General features: G+C 45.0%; 1 protein-coding gene and 1 non-coding gene across 6 annotated transcripts in view; one reads left to right on the forward strand and one right to left on the reverse strand.

The window, feature by feature from the left end:
* Positions 1 to 1301: 1301 nt before the first annotated feature.
* LOC127610112 (SH3 and PX domain-containing protein 2A-like) overlaps positions 1302 to 20062 on the reverse strand; it is a 51911-nt gene continuing 33150 nt past the window's right edge. For 4 of the 5 annotated variants that reach the window (XM_052079868.1, XM_052079865.1, XM_052079864.1 and 1 more), the window contains 8 exons: positions 18960 to 19088; positions 10432 to 10545; positions 8234 to 8317; positions 6219 to 6336; positions 5752 to 6080; positions 5182 to 5231; positions 4659 to 4778; positions 1302 to 4582 (listed from right to left, as the gene is read on the reverse strand). In XM_052079868.1, the coding sequence (XP_051935828.1) occupies positions 2663 to 4582; positions 4659 to 4778; positions 5182 to 5231; positions 5752 to 6080; positions 6219 to 6336; positions 8234 to 8317; positions 10432 to 10545; positions 18960 to 19088 (2864 nt within the window). In that variant the 3' untranslated portion in view covers positions 1302 to 2662. The remainder of the gene's footprint in view (positions 4583 to 4658; positions 4779 to 5181; positions 5232 to 5751; positions 6081 to 6218; positions 6337 to 8233; positions 8318 to 10431; positions 10546 to 18959; positions 19089 to 20062) is intronic. The other variant, XM_052079866.1, reaches the window with a different exon arrangement.
* trnar-ccu (transfer RNA arginine (anticodon CCU)) lies at positions 16814 to 16886 on the forward strand. The gene has a single exon. It is a non-coding gene; the product is annotated as a tRNA-Arg (tRNA).

The raw sequence follows: 20062 nt of genomic DNA on the forward strand, positions 1-20062 counted from the left end.
AGTATTTCCATTTAGCCATCACTTGTAAAGAAAAGCAGATAAAACTGACTGAAAGAGTTTTGGCATCTTCAATTTCAAAAGTTCCATTGTCACAAATCTAATGGAACACGTTGAAGGCAATAAAGCAGATAAGGCGGCACAATGGCAACCTGCACTCCGTATCTGCAGTACATCAAGCCCAATCACTCAATATGAGGACTTGCAGAACGCCCATTTGCGTACAGTATATCTGTAGAATGTGACTAAAAGGGACGGGGAGCAGTAAGGGGGCGGGTGGGTTGAGGGGGAGCTCAGAGTAAACAGCTGTAAGTCACAGAGTGACTGTTTATATTATGTATGTAGAGCAGGCCCTGCTTTGTTATTTACGAGCCTGCAGGCCACAAGAATGAAGCGACATGAATCAAGTGGCCGAGTGTCCTCTTAGGGTGACAAAAACGTGCTTTTGTGTGAAAGTGGCAAAACAACTTTTTCACACACACACACACGCACACACGAAAACATTTTGTGAGGACCCTTGGGTAAAGCTGACTATTGGACTCCGAATGACATATGAGTTTGGATAATCTCTTCTTGACACGCAATTTAAGTTCCCATTGCTATTCCAAAAAAAATGCACACAGCGTGTATTGATTTGGGAAACGACACTGACTTGAGATCTGAGAAAGATGCTGCTATTTGTTGAAGCTTTTGAGCTTTCACCTCAGTAATATCCGACAGACTGAAAAGTAATTGTAATCAAACTTCACCTTTGAGTGCAAAATGCCAATCGCCTCTTGTCACTGTTAAGCTTTTTAATCACCATCAGTGTTGAAGGAGGAGGGGGTTCATTCGGGATGCTTTTACGCTTTGAGCTCTGCTGCCCTCCAGTGGATAGAAAGTGTACTGGGGGATAACCAACTGTGACTGTCACTTGTCTATTTATTATGGCTGTGCCAATTTAAAATTATATATATGCTCCAAAAAATATTTATAATATTAAACATTATTGCAAGAACTCTGTAACAAAACTATAGCAGCATATTGCATTCAGTTGAAAAAACATTTGAGAGTTATATTGGAGGGCTTTGTTGTTTCTGGGTTGTTGTTTTTTGGTTTTGTTTTTATGGATTTTTTTCAAGTGTATGCAATCCCCATCAATAGTCACATTTCTTGTGATACTCGTACTAAACTTTTTGAATCACTGGACTGTATTTAACGCTAATGTTCAGGTATGATACTTCCATCCATTGAGCATATAGGAACAACATTTCAAAGTGAATGATGAGTAAAAAATAAAATAAATAAATAAATAAACAAAGAGCTGTTTAAAAAGTGCATTTATTTTCATTTTCTGGCACTTGAGTTATTGTTGCTTGTCACACCGTAAACAGTCCAAAAAAAAAAAAAAAACGAGCATCCAAGTTAAGACTACAAGTAAAAATGTCAAATTTACTGCCCAGCAGAAATTTTTTTTCAACGTCAGGATGGATTGGAGAAGATGGGTGAAGTGGTTGTGAACAATTGTGTCAATCGTCATGGAACCAAAAAAAAAAAAAAAAAGAATAAATACAGATTTTGGTGGCCTCTGTTTTCTGATAAACCATCAAGGGAATCATTTATTATTACAAGCAAATGTTATTATTAGAGATGCTCACAAAATGACATTTAAATGCTTAGAATATTTTACATAATGGTGACATACAGTACAACAAAATAAAGCTATAAAAACATGCAATGAAGCCAGCACCAAGATGTGACTAACATTTTAGCAGCAAAAAAAAAAAAAAAAGTTGCGTTCGAACAGCTCAAGGCTTTGTCAGTATAATGAAATCAAACATGCAGTAAGCTTTAAATGCTTAGAAAGTTCTACAAAAATGATGACAGTAATCCCTCGCATATTCACGGTTCACTAATTCACTTTGTAGTTATGTTTTTTGGAGGAACTCTAGCCTAAGATATTCACGCTATTTTTAGGATTGCACAAGATGGCGCTAAATCCCTAAAGTAGTACATTTGGTCTCAAGGAACTATGTTGTAGTAATACATCTCCACTGAGAGATTAACTTTATATGTTGGGGAGGAGCTATGTTTAGCCAGGGTCGTTAGCTGAAGTCACAAAGACTGTGCGCCAGGAGGGCAACAAAAGCACATAATTAGCGCACTAAAGCGGAAGCTACCGTCTTCCACAGTCCTCCTGGGCAGTAGTTGGCGCTGTACTTTGTCAGATTAACATATCGGCGAATCATCATCTGCGATTTTTTTACCATCGCGTAAATAGAATTTTAGATGTTAGAAGTATTTGAAGTATCGGTGAGTTCTCAAAGAGAGGATGAATACTCATACTGGCATTGGTAAAAAATAAAAAGGATATTATAACAGCCCTCGTTTGTTGTCGTAGTATCGCTATTGGTCATTACATAAAAAAAAAAAAAAAATCAGTTAGCGTACATTAGACATTTTATTTGGGGCACGACTCGATCTCTGTCCCTTGTGAATAGCGAGGGATTACTGTACCTCTGGTAGGTTGGACACCGATGAAGCATCAAGATCCTCTTTTAGGTCGTTCCTTGGCTTTGCTCCTCTTGCTTCATCACGAACTTCCTGGGCTTCTCGTCCAAAATCAAATTGTCCGTGTAAGTAGTCTTTCCAAAATGCGGTCAGAGTTCTGCCACCTCCGTGCGCGCTAAGGCTTCCTCTCGAGGTAATTGGAAGGAACCCACCCTTTTCGGGGCTTGCCACTGTCCAGCACCTTGCAGTACCACCAGCCATTGGGGTTCCGCTCCAGAACCTCCAGACTGGTTCCCTCCGGGAAGCCCATCGTCTCCTCATCGCCATGGTAGTCGGCGATGGAGACGTAGATCTCTCTGAGGTTGTTGTGGATGATGTGGGGCTTGGGCCTCACGGTGGATACCGGGAGAGCATTCTTCTGGGGGCCGCCACTCAGGAACTCCGAGCTGCTGGTGCCAGACGGATTCCGGTTGGGTAGGGCGATGTTGTTGGGCGCCAGACTGCGGGGCACGGTGCCGAATGAGGCGTTGCGACGCACCGTGGGGCTGACGCGAGGGTGGTTACTGGAGTTGAGGGACTCGTTTCTCCTGAGGGAACCGACAGGGCTCACGTTATCCCTAATGGGGGTTGAGATGAAGACCGATTGGGGTCTGACTACCTGCTGCTGCTTGCCGCTGTTCTGCTTACGTGACCCGAACAAGCCGGTGGGTTTGGAGAGACCGCCGGGGGGTTTGGAGGGGATCGGCGGCATGACCTTCTTTAGGTTCTGATTGAGGTTGTTCATGGCCTGTACCCTTTGCTCGTTCTTCTCCAGACTATTGGACTTGCTGAGGCTCCCGGGTTTGGATGGCGTTCCATCAGATTCCGAACCAGCTGCGTCATCCTGCTGCCGTGCGGGCTCCAAGAAGTACGTCGGGGCCCAGCCCTCTGAGTCGTTCCAGCGGACGTACCACCAGCCGCTCTCCTGTTTCTCCAGGACTAGCACCTCTACCCCGGCAGGAAAGCTCAGCTCCGACTCTTGTACTTTCTTGTAAGGGTCGGTGGTCCGATAGAGGACGCAGCCTTCCGCGTCCGAGTCACCGCGGCTGCCTTTGGAGTAGATGGAGGAGAACTCGGACGATGTGCTCTGAGACGAGAAGGAGTCTTCGGAGGAGATGACGGAGGCGGTTTCGGAGTCCTCGCCTTTGCTTTTGCTTCCGTTCTTCAGCTGCCCCGTGGGTCGCAACTGTCTTCTCAATGTGCTGATGTCCATCTTTTCACCGCTGGATGCCTTAGACAGCTGTGGTTTAGGCCTCACCACCGGCTTAGGTTTGGAGGAGGACTTGGCGTTGGGGGATGCTTTGCTTTCCTCCTGGTCTTTCTTGGGTCTGGACATATCCGGAGTTGACTCGTTGGAGGCTGATTTAGATCCGGACCCCTCCTCCCTTTTGGCTGACGTTTGGCTTCCGTTCAAGTTGATCTTGAACTTGTTGGCCGCAGACCTCCATCCTCCTGATTTTGGGTTGGGGGTCTTGCCAGTTTCGGATGAAACGCTGGCCTTGGAGGAACTGGTGTCACGGCTGCATTGCCTCTCCGGTGTTTCCTTGACAGGTCGGAAGCCGTCGTTCTCGTAGATGGACTCTTCCTCGCCCTCTGCCTCTTGGCCGTCTTCAAATGACTCGCACATCCTAAAAGAGGCACTGTGGAGCGATGACGCTGGAGAGGGTTTGGAGGACCGCTGGGATCCCTTCTCGGAGGATGTTTCCTCATTCTTCGCATCCACCAAGGAAGCTTCGCCTCTCAGGAACTCAAACTCAGACTCCAGATCCAGGTCGCCAATGGCCGGGACGTCATATTCTGGCTCTTCGTACACGGGCTTTCCGGGAGGCACGGGAGACTCTGAAGCCTCGCATCCGGGGCTGCTGGGTGGCGCCGTATCCACTGAGTCCTGTTTCTTGACAGGCGGCGCCGGTGGAGGCACTTTGGGGCGGCACAGCGTGCTCGTTCTACGATTGAGGTTGGGTTTTTTGCGTTTGTCGATGTAGGAGCACGGAGCCCAGCCCTCCCGCTCGCCGATCTGGACATACCACCAGCCTCCAGAATTCTTCTCAATCACCTAAAATGAAACATGTGACAAATGTTTTGTTACTGAAGAGAAACAATAAGGAAGTCATATTGTGTATGACAGTTACCTCTGCTTTTTGGCCTCCGTTGAAACTGATCCCATCAGATATACAAGACTGGAATTCGGCAATGGTGTAATACTCAGCTTCAACTGTAGGTGGCTCCGGTGGAGAGGGCAAAGGAAATCCCTGGGGATAAAGGAAATACAGTACTGTTTTAACGTAAAATATCTTTGGTCATTGATTGGGGAACAATAAATAATAAGACGCCGGTACACAAAAAGTGGCAGGTGGCTTTGTTTTTAATTACATGTAAAATTAACCCAAAACGTTCATGCAGGATTATAATTGACAAAACTAGGGACTTTTTTTGCTCTAAATAAAGTCAGTTTTAGTTTGTTTTTATACGAATGTAGATTCAGTTCGTTACCTGTTTCTTATCAAAGCACTCGTTTTTATTTTACTTCATTAACAAACATTTTCGGAGAATCTCATTTGTATTTTTCATGATCAGACTGTATCGTACCAAATTAGCCGTGTTTATGAACACATAACTTAATGAATGAGTATTATGTTATAAAAGCACTCCCACCAGGGTTGCATCTCTTCGAGGAGGAGGTTTTTGCCTGAGAACCGGGGAACCTGTGAAAAAGAGAAAGAACAAATACTTTAAAAAGCACAGTATGAAAAAAATACTGCATACAAATAGTGAATACATAAGAGCAATCCACAAAGCAGAATGGATTTAAACAACAGTTTGCAGTAATCACACTCCAACGGCATTTGGTCAACTCTAAATATTACTAATGATATTGCATGTAATTCCACCATCAAACACTAGATGTCAATAGTGGTTAGTTGGGGGCTGATTATTGAGGTACAGTATATTATCAGATGATAAATTAAATTTACTCAATTCGGGGGGGAGACGGATTTGTTAACAGGAAACACAAAGGGATCGGTGCGGGGACGCTGTGTGTACAATTAAAAAATTTGGCAAATACATTTCAGAATACTTTGGAAGGCTAAAAATGTTTACACACTCGAAATCTAAATGCACAAATGTCCCAGAGATAAACAGTTTCAAAATGAATGAAACACTTGAAATCTAAATGCACGAATGTCCCAGAGATAAACAGTTTCAAAATGAATGATTGCTGACCGATTTCCACTCGGTGAGGTGCAACGCGAGCCACGGCTGGCGAGGCCTGCTCCGTTCTGCCTTTGCCGTCCTGAGGCGTGCCAACGGGGCCCGAGTCCGAACACAGAACCGGTAAGCTGATCTCCTTGTGAGCCACATGGGGGCTCTCCGTGACCTCATCGCCGCAGACGTCTTTGTCGCCCGGGGCTTTCTTGTTGAGCAGGTTACTGATCTCCATGATATTTCCGATGATCTCAACCGGGCCGGTCACCGTCTTTTTTCTGGGGGAAAGGTCCTCCTTCATCTTCTTGAGATAGGAAGCTGGAGCCCAGCCCTCCTTATCTTGGTACCTGGGAGTCAATCACACACAAGTCCAACTCCACACGACATGTTTTTTGTCATTTGTCATGCAGTGATGGCTGTTCGAAAGTGCTCTATAAATACAATTAAATTGAATTTGAATTTCAGGCGTGTGAAGTGAGACTCACCTGATGAACCACCAACCTTCCAAGTTCTTCTGGATCACTTCCACAACTGCTCCTTTCTCAAAGGCTATTTCATCTTTGCCCTGACTGGTGTATGGCTGCACTGTGACATACTTCTCCTCTGTCAAAGGCACAGCAAAACATTTTGGGGTTTTATATGGAGGGGAAAAAATGGTGGTCCAAAAATACTCTGATGTTTTATCTCCATCTTAAATTGCAAATTTGTGAAAGGTTGTTATAGTTACAGAAAACGAGGGAAATAACTAAATAGGGCAAAAAAAAATCACATTTTTAGAAAGTACAGTGGCCCCGCGGGGCCCGGGGATCAGGCTGGCCTGCAACAGAAAATCCGTGTGTCATTGACCCCCATTGAAATGTATTGAAAAAAATATAATTTAACCCTAAAAAGTCTTCAGAAAACACTGATAAACATTGTGTTTTGCAAGAAAAACGGGGGGAATGGACAAAAGAAATCCTCCCCTCCATTTTTTTTATATTTTAGTACGCCAACATGACTCCTTATGTCTGTGTTGGATATTGGATTGTGACCCTTTCCCAAGGTCGTCCAGGAGCAGACGGGAAGCGATATAGCAATCCCCCCTTCTTTTCAATGCGAGACGAAGATCCAAAGAAAGAGAATATTTATGTATTTTTGACCTTGTGCACTGTTTATTGTATAAGCGGCCCGAAAAAACCTTTCCCATCTCATACAATATCCAGCCGAGCTATGAGGGGAAACTCTGAATCAGATGTTTTGTTAACCACAACATGCCTCGCCTCCATTACTGTTCGAGATGATTCGAGTGGAGTCAGCACAATCTTTGGAGTCCTCGGGTGGAAACAACGCTCTCGCTCTCTCTACTCCAGCGCGGTGCGCCAAGCACAAATTTGGTCTGAACCCAAACGGCCTCACTGCTCCTCTAATTGTGACTGACCATCTTGGCCTTGCCTGTGATTGCCTTAAACGCCATTTTTGATGCGTCGAGATTGTTCGCAATTTACGCCGGAGACGAGTCAATATCTGGCTCTAACTCGGCACTTAAATGCAGCGTCAGGCCGATCCCGCTGTGTGTTGTGCAACAGCTTCTCAGTGCGTGGGCGAGAGCTGTTTGGGGAGAATTTGGCAGGCTTGGAATACAACAAAAACACTTCAACAAAAAAAAGAAAAACATTTTGTAACAATCAGTTAATTGTTTGTTCGGCATAAAGCTCCTGAGTTTAATGCAGCTTCCCCACAGACATAATTGCTAGAATAAACCTAAAGCCGAGACCACAAAATAGCCGCATAGCACTGCTTTTTGTTGAAATAAAACACCTCACTTCAACACAGTTCGGCACACTATAGTTCCTTTAATTTACAATATATTTTATCCGCATGTAAAATAAACAGCTTTTGGCAAACAAGCGTTGCCTCTTTTTTGAAGGGGGAAAAAAAACCCAAAACTGTCCGCGATTGCCTTCTTTTCATTGAGTCAAAGTGATGTTATATGATCCCATTTCTTGAGCAAGAGAGTGAAAACAGCCACAAAGGAATATTTTTTAAATGTGTCATTTAATATGTGTGGTTTTGTTTAAAGCATGTGGGAAGGATAAAATTAATTATGGTCCCTTTCTTTCGCAGATTTTCCTTTGGTCGAAGAGCAATATTGCCATTTTACTTTTTGTTAACAATAAAGTGCTATTTCATTTATTTTTATTTATTTTATTTAAGTTTATACATGTACTGTATGTCATGACAAACTGATGATTCTTCTTTTGGGTGTTTTTTTTGGCGGTCAGGGGGTGGCTGGGACAGATTAATGGCATTCCAATGAATTTCAATAAGGGGACATGATTTGAAAGAGTTACTTTCTCTCAACGGGGGGCTTATAAAGTGCTGATTTGAAGGTCAGTTAGTGGTTAGTCATGGTGGATTGACGTCAACACAGGATGCAGCATGAGACAAACAGCGACGTCGGGGAGCACACACACGGCACACAAACAAAGGCATTGAAGTTGCAGCATCTGTCTCACTTCACCTCGGCTCTGCTGCCGGCTGATGACACCCCCCAGCGTCCATCTCCGGTCCAGCCTCTTCAGGTGGGCCTTGTGGCGCTTAGTGACTGACGGACACAAATGTCGACCAGACAGCGGTGAACACGCACATACATGGAAAGCGAGTGCGAAGCGGCACGTGTTAAAAACACACAACACGCTATGAGCTGCACATGGAAGACGGTGGGTGGACGGTTAAGGGTGAAATGATGGGAGGGTTACGGGGGACGCGTTGAAAAAAAAAAAAAAAGACATCTTCTCTGCAGCTTTTAATTAGGAAGTTGTTAGCATGGTTTCTTCATCCTGTCATGTTGCAGCATCTGGGCCACACATTGCTGCCCCCGGGAAATGCATCAGATTACTGGAACAGCTGACTACGCCTCATAAGCCTCAAAGAGCCCGTAGATTCCACTTGTAGAGCTCATTGTGTATTAAAAGTACAGGTGTACCCAATGAAGTGGCCCGCTGGTTTATAGTTCATAAAAGTCCTTCTTGTGTATAGAGCAAATGTGAACCAAAGTCCAATCCAGTGTCACATTTTTGCACAGTAAGGCAATTGTGTGGCAAAAACATCTTTTGGCCACACTCTTACAAAATCTCCGTATGTGTTTGGAAGACTAATAATCATTTCCATACTCCCGTTTGTTGTTGGTTCCAACAAAACGCTGCGTAAGACTTTTTTTTGCAAATCTGCTGCAATTGCTTCACTTTCATTTCAAAAGAAGTCGAAAAGGCAGAATTTTCCACTTATTATGTGGATGGAAGGCCACACGAGCGGCATTCTTGAGCGAGGCCATCCAAAAGTGTTCTTGGGCAAGACTGCTACATGGGCAAAAGTATTACAGCACCTGAAGCGTGTCTATGGGAATTTCGTGCCTTATTGTTGGGCCTGAGTGAGGCCTTACTCGCGGTTTTCCTTGCAGTTAGCAATATAGAAACACTCTATTGTGACCAATCGCAGAAGTGGCTTACATTGCCTTGTTTGGAATGCTAGCCCAACGCTAGATTATTGTTAGCACTGACATTTTTTAGAAGCTTGACAGTATAACACTGTCAACTTTCATTATGGGTGGGGGAGGGGGATTATTGAAGTGAGGATACATTCCAATCCTGCATTTAGTTTTAAAACAGCAACATTGCCTTGTTTGTAGTGCTAGGCTTATGCTAGCTTCGTAGCGCTAGCGCTGGTATTTTGTAGAAACTGGATCGCATTCCGTGTAACTATGCATCATGACTACGCACTTTCATAATTGGAAGGGGGAAGGGATTTTTGAAGTGAGGCTACATTCAAATCTTGCTAGCGGTTTTAAAATTCCAACAATAAAAATAATTCTAACTGTTATTAATGGATTCTTGGCCAATGGCTTAAGTCACTAACTGTTGCAAGCTTAGAATATGTGAATTTTAGTGATAGAAAGTGTTGCTTGATTCAAATTTCTCTTGACAGGTGGTCACTGTCATTTCCAGTTTAATGTTTCATGTTTAGCGCGGTTGACAAAAAAAAAGGTAATTTGACATTTTAAATATGGCCAGAGTTTGTTACGGAGTCACACCAAACGCTAATTTTTACACCGCCAGCCCCTCCGAAAAGGCAATATGTGTGTTTTATGTAATCATTTTATGTCAATGAGCATTTGTGTTTGTAAATATTTAGTGTCGAAGGTGAACTACGTTTGCTCATTATCTGTATGTGTTGTGAAATATGTTTCAGCTCTTACGGTGATTAGGTCACGGTTATGGATATATATGATCAAAATAAATGGCATAAATCATAGGCAAAGTTTCGTCCTCGTTCGCTAGGGCATGCTACATGATATGTAAACGTACAGGAATTCGAGATGACTCCAGTCGTGATTCAGTGTTACCTGAAAATGGAAACACTCCCTATCATGTAAAGAGTGAGTAACATCCTGGTGTGTACAATGCACGACTGTACAGCTCATCAGCGGGCTGTGGTCTGCTCTCTCCTGGAACCCCCCCCTCGCCACTGACGCAGACTTGAATCTGCGCTCTGTTCAAGCGTGCTTACGATGGCAAGCGGGCATGGAAAGCAGCCGTTAAGAGACGCCAGTGTCAGAGGCCCGGTTTTCTCGTCACCAATCAAAGGTGGAGAGGTTTGTGGCTATAAAGCGCCGAGTGTTCGCGTGTTCAGGTGGGCGTGCGTGCGGTGGCGATGACTTACCTTCCCCGCTTTTTGAGGCGGCGAGCTCCAAGTCATCTCGTGTGCCGCTGTGAGAGTTGAGATAGGTAGCGGGAACCCACCCTTGCTCCTCTGAGGTGCTGACAAACCACCAGCCTGTGAAAATAAATCAATGCAGCAGATGAAGGACGTGGACAGACATTTACAATGTTTTTTTTTTCCCACCTCCGGGTACCTTTGCGTACGATCTGGAGATCTGGAAAATACATTTCAATAAATTATTGCTGTTTTTGTGGATTTCCTCAAAATAAGAGCAGCACTGTATAGTACTGCACTTTATAAAAACATTGGCTTTTTTTGTGAGCTCGCCTTGGCCACCGGGAGGTAGTATAACACAGTCAGAGTCACGCAGAAGAAGAGTACCGTACTACTGTAAGTGACTCAGTATGATAGTATAACATTACAATGTTTAATATATATAACATTAAGAATATATGCCTACGAGTACTGTCAAAATGATCTGTTTACTGTGCAATTTTCAAAAATCAGTTGCCGCTAAAACACCAACTATGGATGTGAACTGTGAGCGGTTCATTGCCATATTTCTTTTTTTAAAGCTAATCGGACTTTCCTGTGTGGATGTTTTGAATGTACAATTCGTCTTTGTTTAATTTTTAGTCTGACAGTAAACTTGAAGTGGGAGTGGCAATAACAAGACGTAGGCCTTTATTTTATTTATTTAGTTTTGATTAATTGCTCAATATTTGCCAAACAGCCGCTTATTGCGAAGTGAGTTCACGGATACCACACAGCGCTTGTCTCTAAAATCCCCACATGCAACATTCCTAGCTCTAACATTCTTTTCTCGTCTAGAGTTATATAGGTGAAGCAAGGCGACTACAGCAAAATATTTTGACCTCGGGTCAAAAGATTTTTAACAAGTTGATAAATGACCGCTTTTGCAATGTACAAATGGTTCCAATGTCTTTGGCAATGGGAAAATGATTCCACTCATGTTGTCTGTTTCTTAACAGGAATGAAACTTAGCTGTCACTTTTTTTTCTTTTCCAGTCGTCACGGGAGCAGTCGGAAAAGTCGCTGAATATAGCAACCAAGTTGGCAACACTGGCTGCTTGTGTAAACAAACGGCTGGGTCAGTATTACTGTAAAGTGTCTTTCGTGTCCTCAAAATCGCACTCAGCCATGCAAATGTAACAGCGTCATGAAAATCTTATTACTGACCAAACCTCAATAATAGAGTCTCTTCATTAAACAGTATGTATGGGATTCTGTACTATATACCGGTAGTGTGTGTAAAAAGTGGCTAAAGGATAGTTAACCATTTTTTTAACATGGTCTTATCCCACAAATGATTTTTTTATTTTCTTAATCATACTGAACATTTTGCACATGCCCCTAAAATTGCTCAGTTGCTAACTGATTCCTCTTGCTGAGTCAACCGTGTGCTCATTAAATGACCAAATTAGCCGAAAATGTCCACCCCGTTGGCAAGCTCATAACTTTTAATTTGAACAGCAAAACATCTATTTAAATCAATGAAGCTCAATGGAAAATTTAAACTTTTTCTCGGGTGAAATGAGGAAGTCTTAAAAGCACCTTATGACAATATTGACTCTCCTCTCTGTTCACAGCAATCTTGTCAGTGTAAGAAGTGCACATCTGCCAGGGACGATTAATAAATATGCAAATCAATTTGGTTAAGATTCTTTCCATTGCACAGCGAATAGCAATTACTGTATGCTTAATTGATGTTTGGTGTAGGGAAGGGTTGACGGAAAGAATTTCGCTGAACCCCAAAACTTTGCGACACCCTTTGCCACATGCGTGACCGCCCTCTGCATGAGCTCCCGCAGCTGGCACCAAAAGCATCCTATACGTATGCGGTAGGCCACCCCAGTCTCTTGTTTGTTGTGGTAACGAAGACACAATGCACCTGACAGCTGCTCGGAGAACCATAAAGAGAATAAGAAGTGCGCCATCACAGCTGGCCCAAACCTCTAGCGCACGTGTTCCTGACAAAATGTTGTGTTTCGAGGGCCTTTATTTCTACCATGGGAAGAATTGGGAAAAACCCCAATGTAACGGGTTGTTGCCATCTCTCTTATGCATGTGGATGTGATCAACGGACATGAACGCTACGCTAGCAGGAAAGTCATTTGAGCATTTATTCTGTGTCATTGCTATCCATCGTAAGGGTCCATGCGCTAGTACGTACTTGGTCCTAAGACAATTCAGAGCACTAGTAAAATGGCAAGTGTTCACTAGTCGAACAATTGTGTCTTACTAATGATGTTTTTTCTGCACGCGAGTAGGATAACTGGCATACTCTTGACAACTCCACGTTATTCGGTTACCTATTTGGCAGACAGAATTTGTTAAACTCGGTAGCTTTGAGTACCACTCTTCCCCTCTGTCTTACGGTGGTCCACAGGGTTCTTTTTTGGGCCCCCTGTTGTTTCTTTCTGTAACCTGAGGTCAGCATTTGTTGTCCCCTGGTTATATCTTAAGACAAAAAAATATTTTTTGTTCTAATTGTCTTAATATTCAACTTCAAGGCACAGCCTACTCAACGTACATACAAATGAATCGCAGCAAGCTGTTGAGGGGTGCAGTAGCAAAGAAGCATATGACAAAAAAAATTAAATAAAATTGCACTACACATGTGGGATGACGCACATGTCATCTTTGGCAAACGCACATGGACTGTTTTGCAAAAGATCACAACACAAGTCAATCACTAGTGGGCCCTCCTATATTTTTCGATGGGTGTTTTCCACTACCAGCCACTCCTTGTGTTGCTAACAAGTTGGGGGAGAAATAATAAATAATCTGAATGCAGCCAATTGCTGACCTGCACCAATCATTTCTGTGCAGCACGATAGCGCTCAAGTCAGCATGGTGAATGCATCAAAATACTTTTTATTGTTTTGGTAGAGCATGCGCCCTTCATCTGCACTTTTATAGTCCCAGAATGTCTTTGAAGGAGGAGCCTGTCACAGCATTTTCTGCATTCACTAGAGTTATTTCTATTAAATGCATTGTAGCTATGAGAAAGAGGTCGGAAAAAGGATATTGACAAAGAACTCAACTCTATTTGTGTTCCATACGATTCTTGAAATCTGGAAATTCCACGCGAGCTTCATTTTCACTGTAATCCACACCAGATTGACGCAACGGGGAAAACAAATACACACAAATTGTTGGTTTTTTTTCACCATAAAGGACTGGATGATATGTAAAAAGGAGACGGTGTTCCCAAACACAACTAATCAAGTGTGCTAACAGTGTAGAAATTGGACATGATGAGCCCCTTGAAAACTTTCACGAGCAAATAACTATAAAACAAAGCTCAACACTTCTCACTGATTCAGCAACAAACCAAAGTTTTTCTGGACGTGGAATGATGAGGAATGCATCGGCGCAGCAGTCCTGCAAGATATCTGACACCATTGTCAAGTAGAGCAGCAGAGAACCTCATTCAGTTCCAGCTTCTGTATTTATTAACAGTAGATCCAGTATCCGCACACAAGAGAGGGAGGTATCAACACACACACTTTCAGTTTTCATCAAACACTGGGTTTCAATGACCTGGGCGCCTCTGGTCTACCGAAAGGTTGGCAGGGTCGGGGGGGGGCGGGGGGGGGGGGGGGTCGGGGGTTGCTGTAAAATGGCACAACAAGACTTTCAAGAACGAATGTTGACCTAAGAAGCTGCGTTCTCTCCCTCAAGAGCCGTGAAAGGTTCGCTTCATGGTCCGAAAACGAAGCGTCGCTTGTACCAGGGGGGGGGCCCCGCCGATGTCAAGACACAGCAGCCCTTCAAGGTGTGAAAGAAATGTTGGTTTAACTGACCGGCCGGGCGCAGACTCGCCGTCTTGCTCCCTAATCTGTGATAATTAAGACTACTTGCGCACCACTCTGACAACCTCTTGAGCAAAATGGATCTTAAAAGCAATACGACAGGAGCTTTCGAAAACACGGGATAAGGTTAATGCCTCGCAATTGGTCCCCGAAGACTTCCGATGGAAATCTCAAGGAATGCGCAGGAAAGGAACGACAATGGGAGACTGATGCATCTTCCATCTGGAACTGCAGCTTTGAAAAAAAAAACATGAAAATGTTGATTGTCTGTCATGGAGGTTCACAGATAGATTTTAATCCCGCTGGAACAAAAAAAAAAGAAAGTGAAGCTCCAAAGACCAAGACTGAAAGCATGCGTATGAAAGACAGAAGCAGCTTTTGGTGACATTTGCCAGTGTCTTGATTATCACTGACAAATTCTGCAGTGCATGTGCTCGACCAGAGTCCACCGTCTTTCTGACAAGGTTGGAATTTGCTCCAGATAACTGAAAAGTGGGACGGTTCTTCCGTGTCTCAGTTCTGCCTGAAACAAAAAGAGCGGACAGAAGAGAGACAATTCCTCCCAGGACGATGGCTATTCGGGCACATATCGATGGCGATCCATCAGAGCGGTGATAAATGGGTTGCAGGGGAGGGGGAGTCCTGGAACACATCTTTGAATGAATTAACCCCCGATCCTGACCGGCAAATTGTCCATTGTGTACCTGTTCTTCTTTATGTCAGCGGATGCATTGGACTTGTTACCCCTAAGCCATCGTGGACAGTTCAATGCTTCCGTCCTTATGGGAACAATTTAAACGAGGCCCTGGATGAGTTTGGCGGCAGGGAGGGGGGTGGGCGGTGAAAACCCTTACACACCCTAAACCTCTTTAGACACACTTGGATCTGAACTCGAATGGCTTGCAAGCCAAGCCTCCTTTAGCCAGTGACCCTTAGGGATGCTCTCCTGGAAGAACAAACAGAGATTCCCATGTACAGACACTTCAAAATACGGCAGAAATTCATCCCAGAAGAGAGAACTGAAATATTTTCTTCCATTTCCAGTTCCTGTTGTAACGGTCAGGTAACCTAAAACCTGGACTCCATGGTTGCGCCAGAAAACCTGACTGACCATCCGCTGCTGGTGAAGCTAAGTGCAGGCTAATTTTCAGGGACAGGTTGAGAAACCGATGCTGCAAGGGAGTCATCAAACTTTTCTTGCCTGGTCTTCGAAGGGATGTGCTTGCTCAACACCACCAACCATTGTCGCGATACCAAATAAGGGAATACAATCAACATTAACTCTCCCAAGTCGAGTTCCGGAGAATTTAGGCCGGGCTTCGTTGTATAAGCTTGAGGCGCGGCCCAAAAACCTTCCAAACGCACTCCATTCGCATGCGCCTTTTCCTTTCACTGGACACCCCATCTGTACGTGCAAATGGTGTGGGATCGCAGAGGATAAATCAAAAGACTTTCCAAACATGCGCTTGTTGAGCCTCATCTTGCCCTCTGCCCGCAGACAGACGCCGGGAGACTGCAGTAGGGATATATTTTTACCCTGTGAGAGTAGAACAGACATCCAGCACATCCATCATGTCGTTTCAAGGGCCGTCGCGGCTTAATCTTGCAGAATTTCCAGCAGGTTCACTCGGCAGTGAGCCAGCCAGTTCAACATCAAAAAGCAGGTGAAGAAAGCCTTTTTACCTTCCAGGTTTTCTGCAGTTACGATCTGCCAAAACCTTTGAGTGAGATGCAGAGGAACGTAAAGTCAAGGACTTCTGTCCTGAATGACCTTTTGGTTCCTCATATGTTTTTACTTACGCTACTCCACCCTCTTTATTAAAGCGGGTGGGGAGGGCACAATGCATACAAAACAAGGGCGGTTCCAGTGGGTCTTGGGGCATTCCTTGAGTTGATTTGTAATTTATGAGGGCTGATCTAGACTTGGAATGGAGACAAATTAAACACCGGCTTGTCCAGAGAGAGATTTGCTCCACCGGATCGGGCACAGCACGCCTCGGGGTACCCTTGAGGGCATTGTCAAACTGGCTGTAGTAAGTACAACATTTCCAGGAAGTTTTCAATAAAGCACTCCATGGTGAGCTTTTTTTAACTCGCCGACGAGGTTGGTAGCTTGGTTTTGTTGAACATCTCTCACGGAGTGTAAACCGAGGGGAGGCATCCTGGAGGATCCATTAAGCCACCATAATGAACCGACCTCTCTGAACCACTAACTTTGGCAGGAAACGACTTTTTCCATTTCTCGACGCGTTTCTCCTGCGCTACTCTCAACAAGCAACCCCCTAGCAGACCCCAGCCCCATCCCCACCTCCACCAAACTCCCACCAACGAGACAAATAAAACAAAGTATGCGTAATCATGCGAAGGGAGTGAGGACAAAATTATTATCAAACACAGTTTCCTCGCACGGCCCATAATGCCGCTGCGATAAAGCCTGTTCCTTTCTTTGCAAACAGGCACTGTGTTTTTATAAGGGGTTATCAGCCCTGATTTACGGGGTTTGGATTTTGGTACGACAATTTATCAAAAAAGGATTACAAAGCGCCCCAGTGGCCTAATGGATAAGGCACTGGCCTCCTAAGCCAGGGATTGTGGGTTCGAGTCCCATCTGGGGTGGAAAATTGCTTTTTTTGTTTTTTTAATGAGACAGCCTCCCAACAGTACCACCGACTCCAAAGGCATCATTTCAAAATTGGATTTGTCTCCATCTTCAACACTGTCAGCACTGAAACAAGGGCTACGGAGCAAACTGCAGCAAACTGCAGCATCCAGCCTTTCCAGCGGAAAATACCGCCTTGGCCGGCGAAAAGTGGAGAAAACTGGGCTCCCTTACAGCTCTGACCTAGATTCCCTGCCTCTCCAATGACATATATTATTTAATCCAAGGCGAGTGACGTGTGAACACCCAGTCAGCGACAGAATAATAAATAGCTGGGTGAACTCAACAGCAAGACAAAAAATTGGCCCGGACGCATCGGAAAACACCGCAAATATCTGCCGATCGGCAGATTCTTGGCTTGCATCTGGAATTAAGAGATCAATATGTCAGAAGACGTTAAATTATTATTATAAATTTTTTTTTGACTTATCCCGCTCGGGGGAATCAACACTAAATTAAATGAGCTCGAAATTCCTCTCCGCCACGTGCTTGTGTTAGTTTTGGCAAAGCCATATGGAGTGATGTCACGTAGCCCAATGAAGCAGCGTCAGCCTTCTTCCATCGCAGGAGCTGTTGATATTTCACGATCTGGAAATCAAATCTAGAGGCGAGGCATGAACCTGGGAGCTTGGTGAACATGTCCAATCAGTGAAATAAGATGGAAACGTACGCTGGGGTATTTTTGGAGCATCTGGTCCACACCATCAAAGGTTCTGGGTTTTGTTTGGATTGGTTTTCTCGAGGTATTTTGTTTTCCTACCGCATTCCGATAAACGAAAGGTTAATTATAGATTCTAAGTTGCCTTCAGGTGTGAATGGTTCTTTATGGGCCCCTGCTATGGAACGACGACCATTCCAGGAAGTACCCCGCCTCAGCTGTAACGAGCCTCCTGCTCCATCGTGAACCTGAACAGGGTAAGTGCCGCAGACTGGATGAACAAATCTCAAAAGTTGGCAAATCATAACGAGAGTTAAGTGCAGTCAGCCGTCCGTCGCATTCGACATGGCTCATTGGCACACGGCGGTCAACTGAAAGGCACGGAATTTGACTTCCTCCGAGGCCCCGGATGAAAGGGCTTGTAGATGTTAACGCATACGTCTCGCTGCGGCTCCCCCATCGGGCTCAGATCCTACCGGAGCAGCGAGTGAAAACAAATATGTGAACCTGAAGCTCCCACACGTGACACTTCAAAGCCATCCCAGGCCACGTTCTCCTCGCTTAAGGCCAGCGCGGCGCGGTGTTTCAATCACACCCGTGGTGAAACCCAAGTCCCGTTCCCTTCCCGGTCACTGTTTTCCTCCTCCATCTCTCTTTCTGTGGCATGCCTCTGAAGAACACATGAGTCCCATTAATGTTTTACTGTCTCAGCACACCATTAAAGCTCAGCGTCAAACCCTTGCGGGCCTAAACCTCCCGGGCTCATCTTGCCATTCACGCTTTAAAACCGCTTTAGTTGTAATTGAGAGCTTTGACCAAAAACATATGGTTGGGTACTCCTGGTGTTCATTACAAATAATCATCATTTTTGCTATTCTGCTGTCTCGAAGGTCTGTGATTGAATTTAATTTGCTGTAAGATCATCCTGGACAATGTTTGTGATTCTATCGAAAAAATTAAAAATAAAAAAACAAACTCTTGGCCCTGTCCACTAACATTTTCCAAGGCTTAAACTGCTGACTAAGGACTCGTTGCAGCTGGCATTTGTACATCAGGCATGTCTTGCTGGATTTCCATTAAAGTGCGGCGGAATAATTAATACAAGCCTGGTAGAGATTCCTCTTGCCAGAGGCGGAATGCTGGCCTGACGCCTGAACCAACAGTGGGACAAAAACAGAGCTGACTGCAGGCCAGAATGAGCCTCCAGATGGAGCTAAAACTGGGTGGACGTGGGACAAAAGGAGCCAGGAAGCTCGAGGATTGTGGAAGAGTGGAAATGTTTGAGGAAGCAGTGGAAAGAGTGCATCGCAAAAGTTGTCTCGAGTCTTGCTGAGCACAGCTAATATGTTGCGCGTTTGTCCGGATCACTCACCGCTCTCGCTCTTCTCGATGACGTCCACCACCTCACCCGCTTGGAGGCTGATTTCCGCAGGCTCCTGCTTCTCATAACTGGCCACCACCACATACTGTTCCAGGACCATAGGGTCCGAGGCGTCCAGACCTGGAGTTGACGGGAAGAAACAGGCTGTCAGCCAGCTGCCAGCCATAGGTCCCCTGGAGCGACCGCTTGGCACCCGTTGTGCCATAGGCCACTTTGTCACTTGAGCTCAGCCAATCACAATATTCACAGGGCTCAGTGCATCTTCCTGAGAGTCTAGCCATAGAGGTGCATCCCCCTCCAGCCCAACATGAGGGGCAGCGGAGATGCTGAAACTCTAGACGGAGATCATCATCCCGAAAACGGGAACGCTCAGGCGGAAAAAAGTTGAGAATCCATTGTGTGTCGCAGAAACCGCCTCATCCACAGTGTCCAACAATGCTGAAACCGGGTCAGGAGACGCAGGTACAAACATGAACATAGTTGGAAGGGGAGCCCCGATCGGATGCCGCGAGAGTCATTGAAGTGTTTAAGGAGCGGCGGGACAGTTGAGAGAAGGAGAAAGAAATGGCTTCCCTCGAAAAATAAACCATCTGCTAAAAAGCCTCCTTCTCCTCAGTCGGGGTTGGAACTTGGAGGAAGAGTTGAGGGGGGTGCGAGGGGGGGGTTGTGTACGCCAATCATAAGAGTCGGCACCAGAAGCCTTAAATAGAACCAGATGAAGGGGCTGGAACAGCCCTCGGAGGGATGGCCCTCTGTCTCCATGAAACACTAGACCTCGGCCTACGGCGTGCAACGCAGCCAATGGAAATGTTCCTTTCTCTACCTCGCCGAGTTAACCATGTCAACACCGGCAGTGACTCAGTTCGGGCTTGTTTTCATAACTTGAGCACATTCATCTCTTCGCCGGCACCAGGTTCACTCTGAGTATCGGAATGCCCACTTGCGAGGCAGACCGCAGATGGGTCTTATTTGCGAGGATGCGGCGGAAATGTGAGCCGCGACCGCTGCCCATGAAGGGCTGCGCATGCGCTAGGAAACGAAGGCTTGATCGTGAAAAGTCTTGCAAATAGGTTCTAGTGGAACGAAATGATGCA

This window comes from Hippocampus zosterae, chromosome 11 (genome assembly GCF_025434085.1).
Source record: "Hippocampus zosterae strain Florida chromosome 11, ASM2543408v3, whole genome shotgun sequence".
Classification (NCBI taxonomy): Eukaryota; Metazoa; Chordata; class Actinopteri; order Syngnathiformes; family Syngnathidae; genus Hippocampus; species Hippocampus zosterae.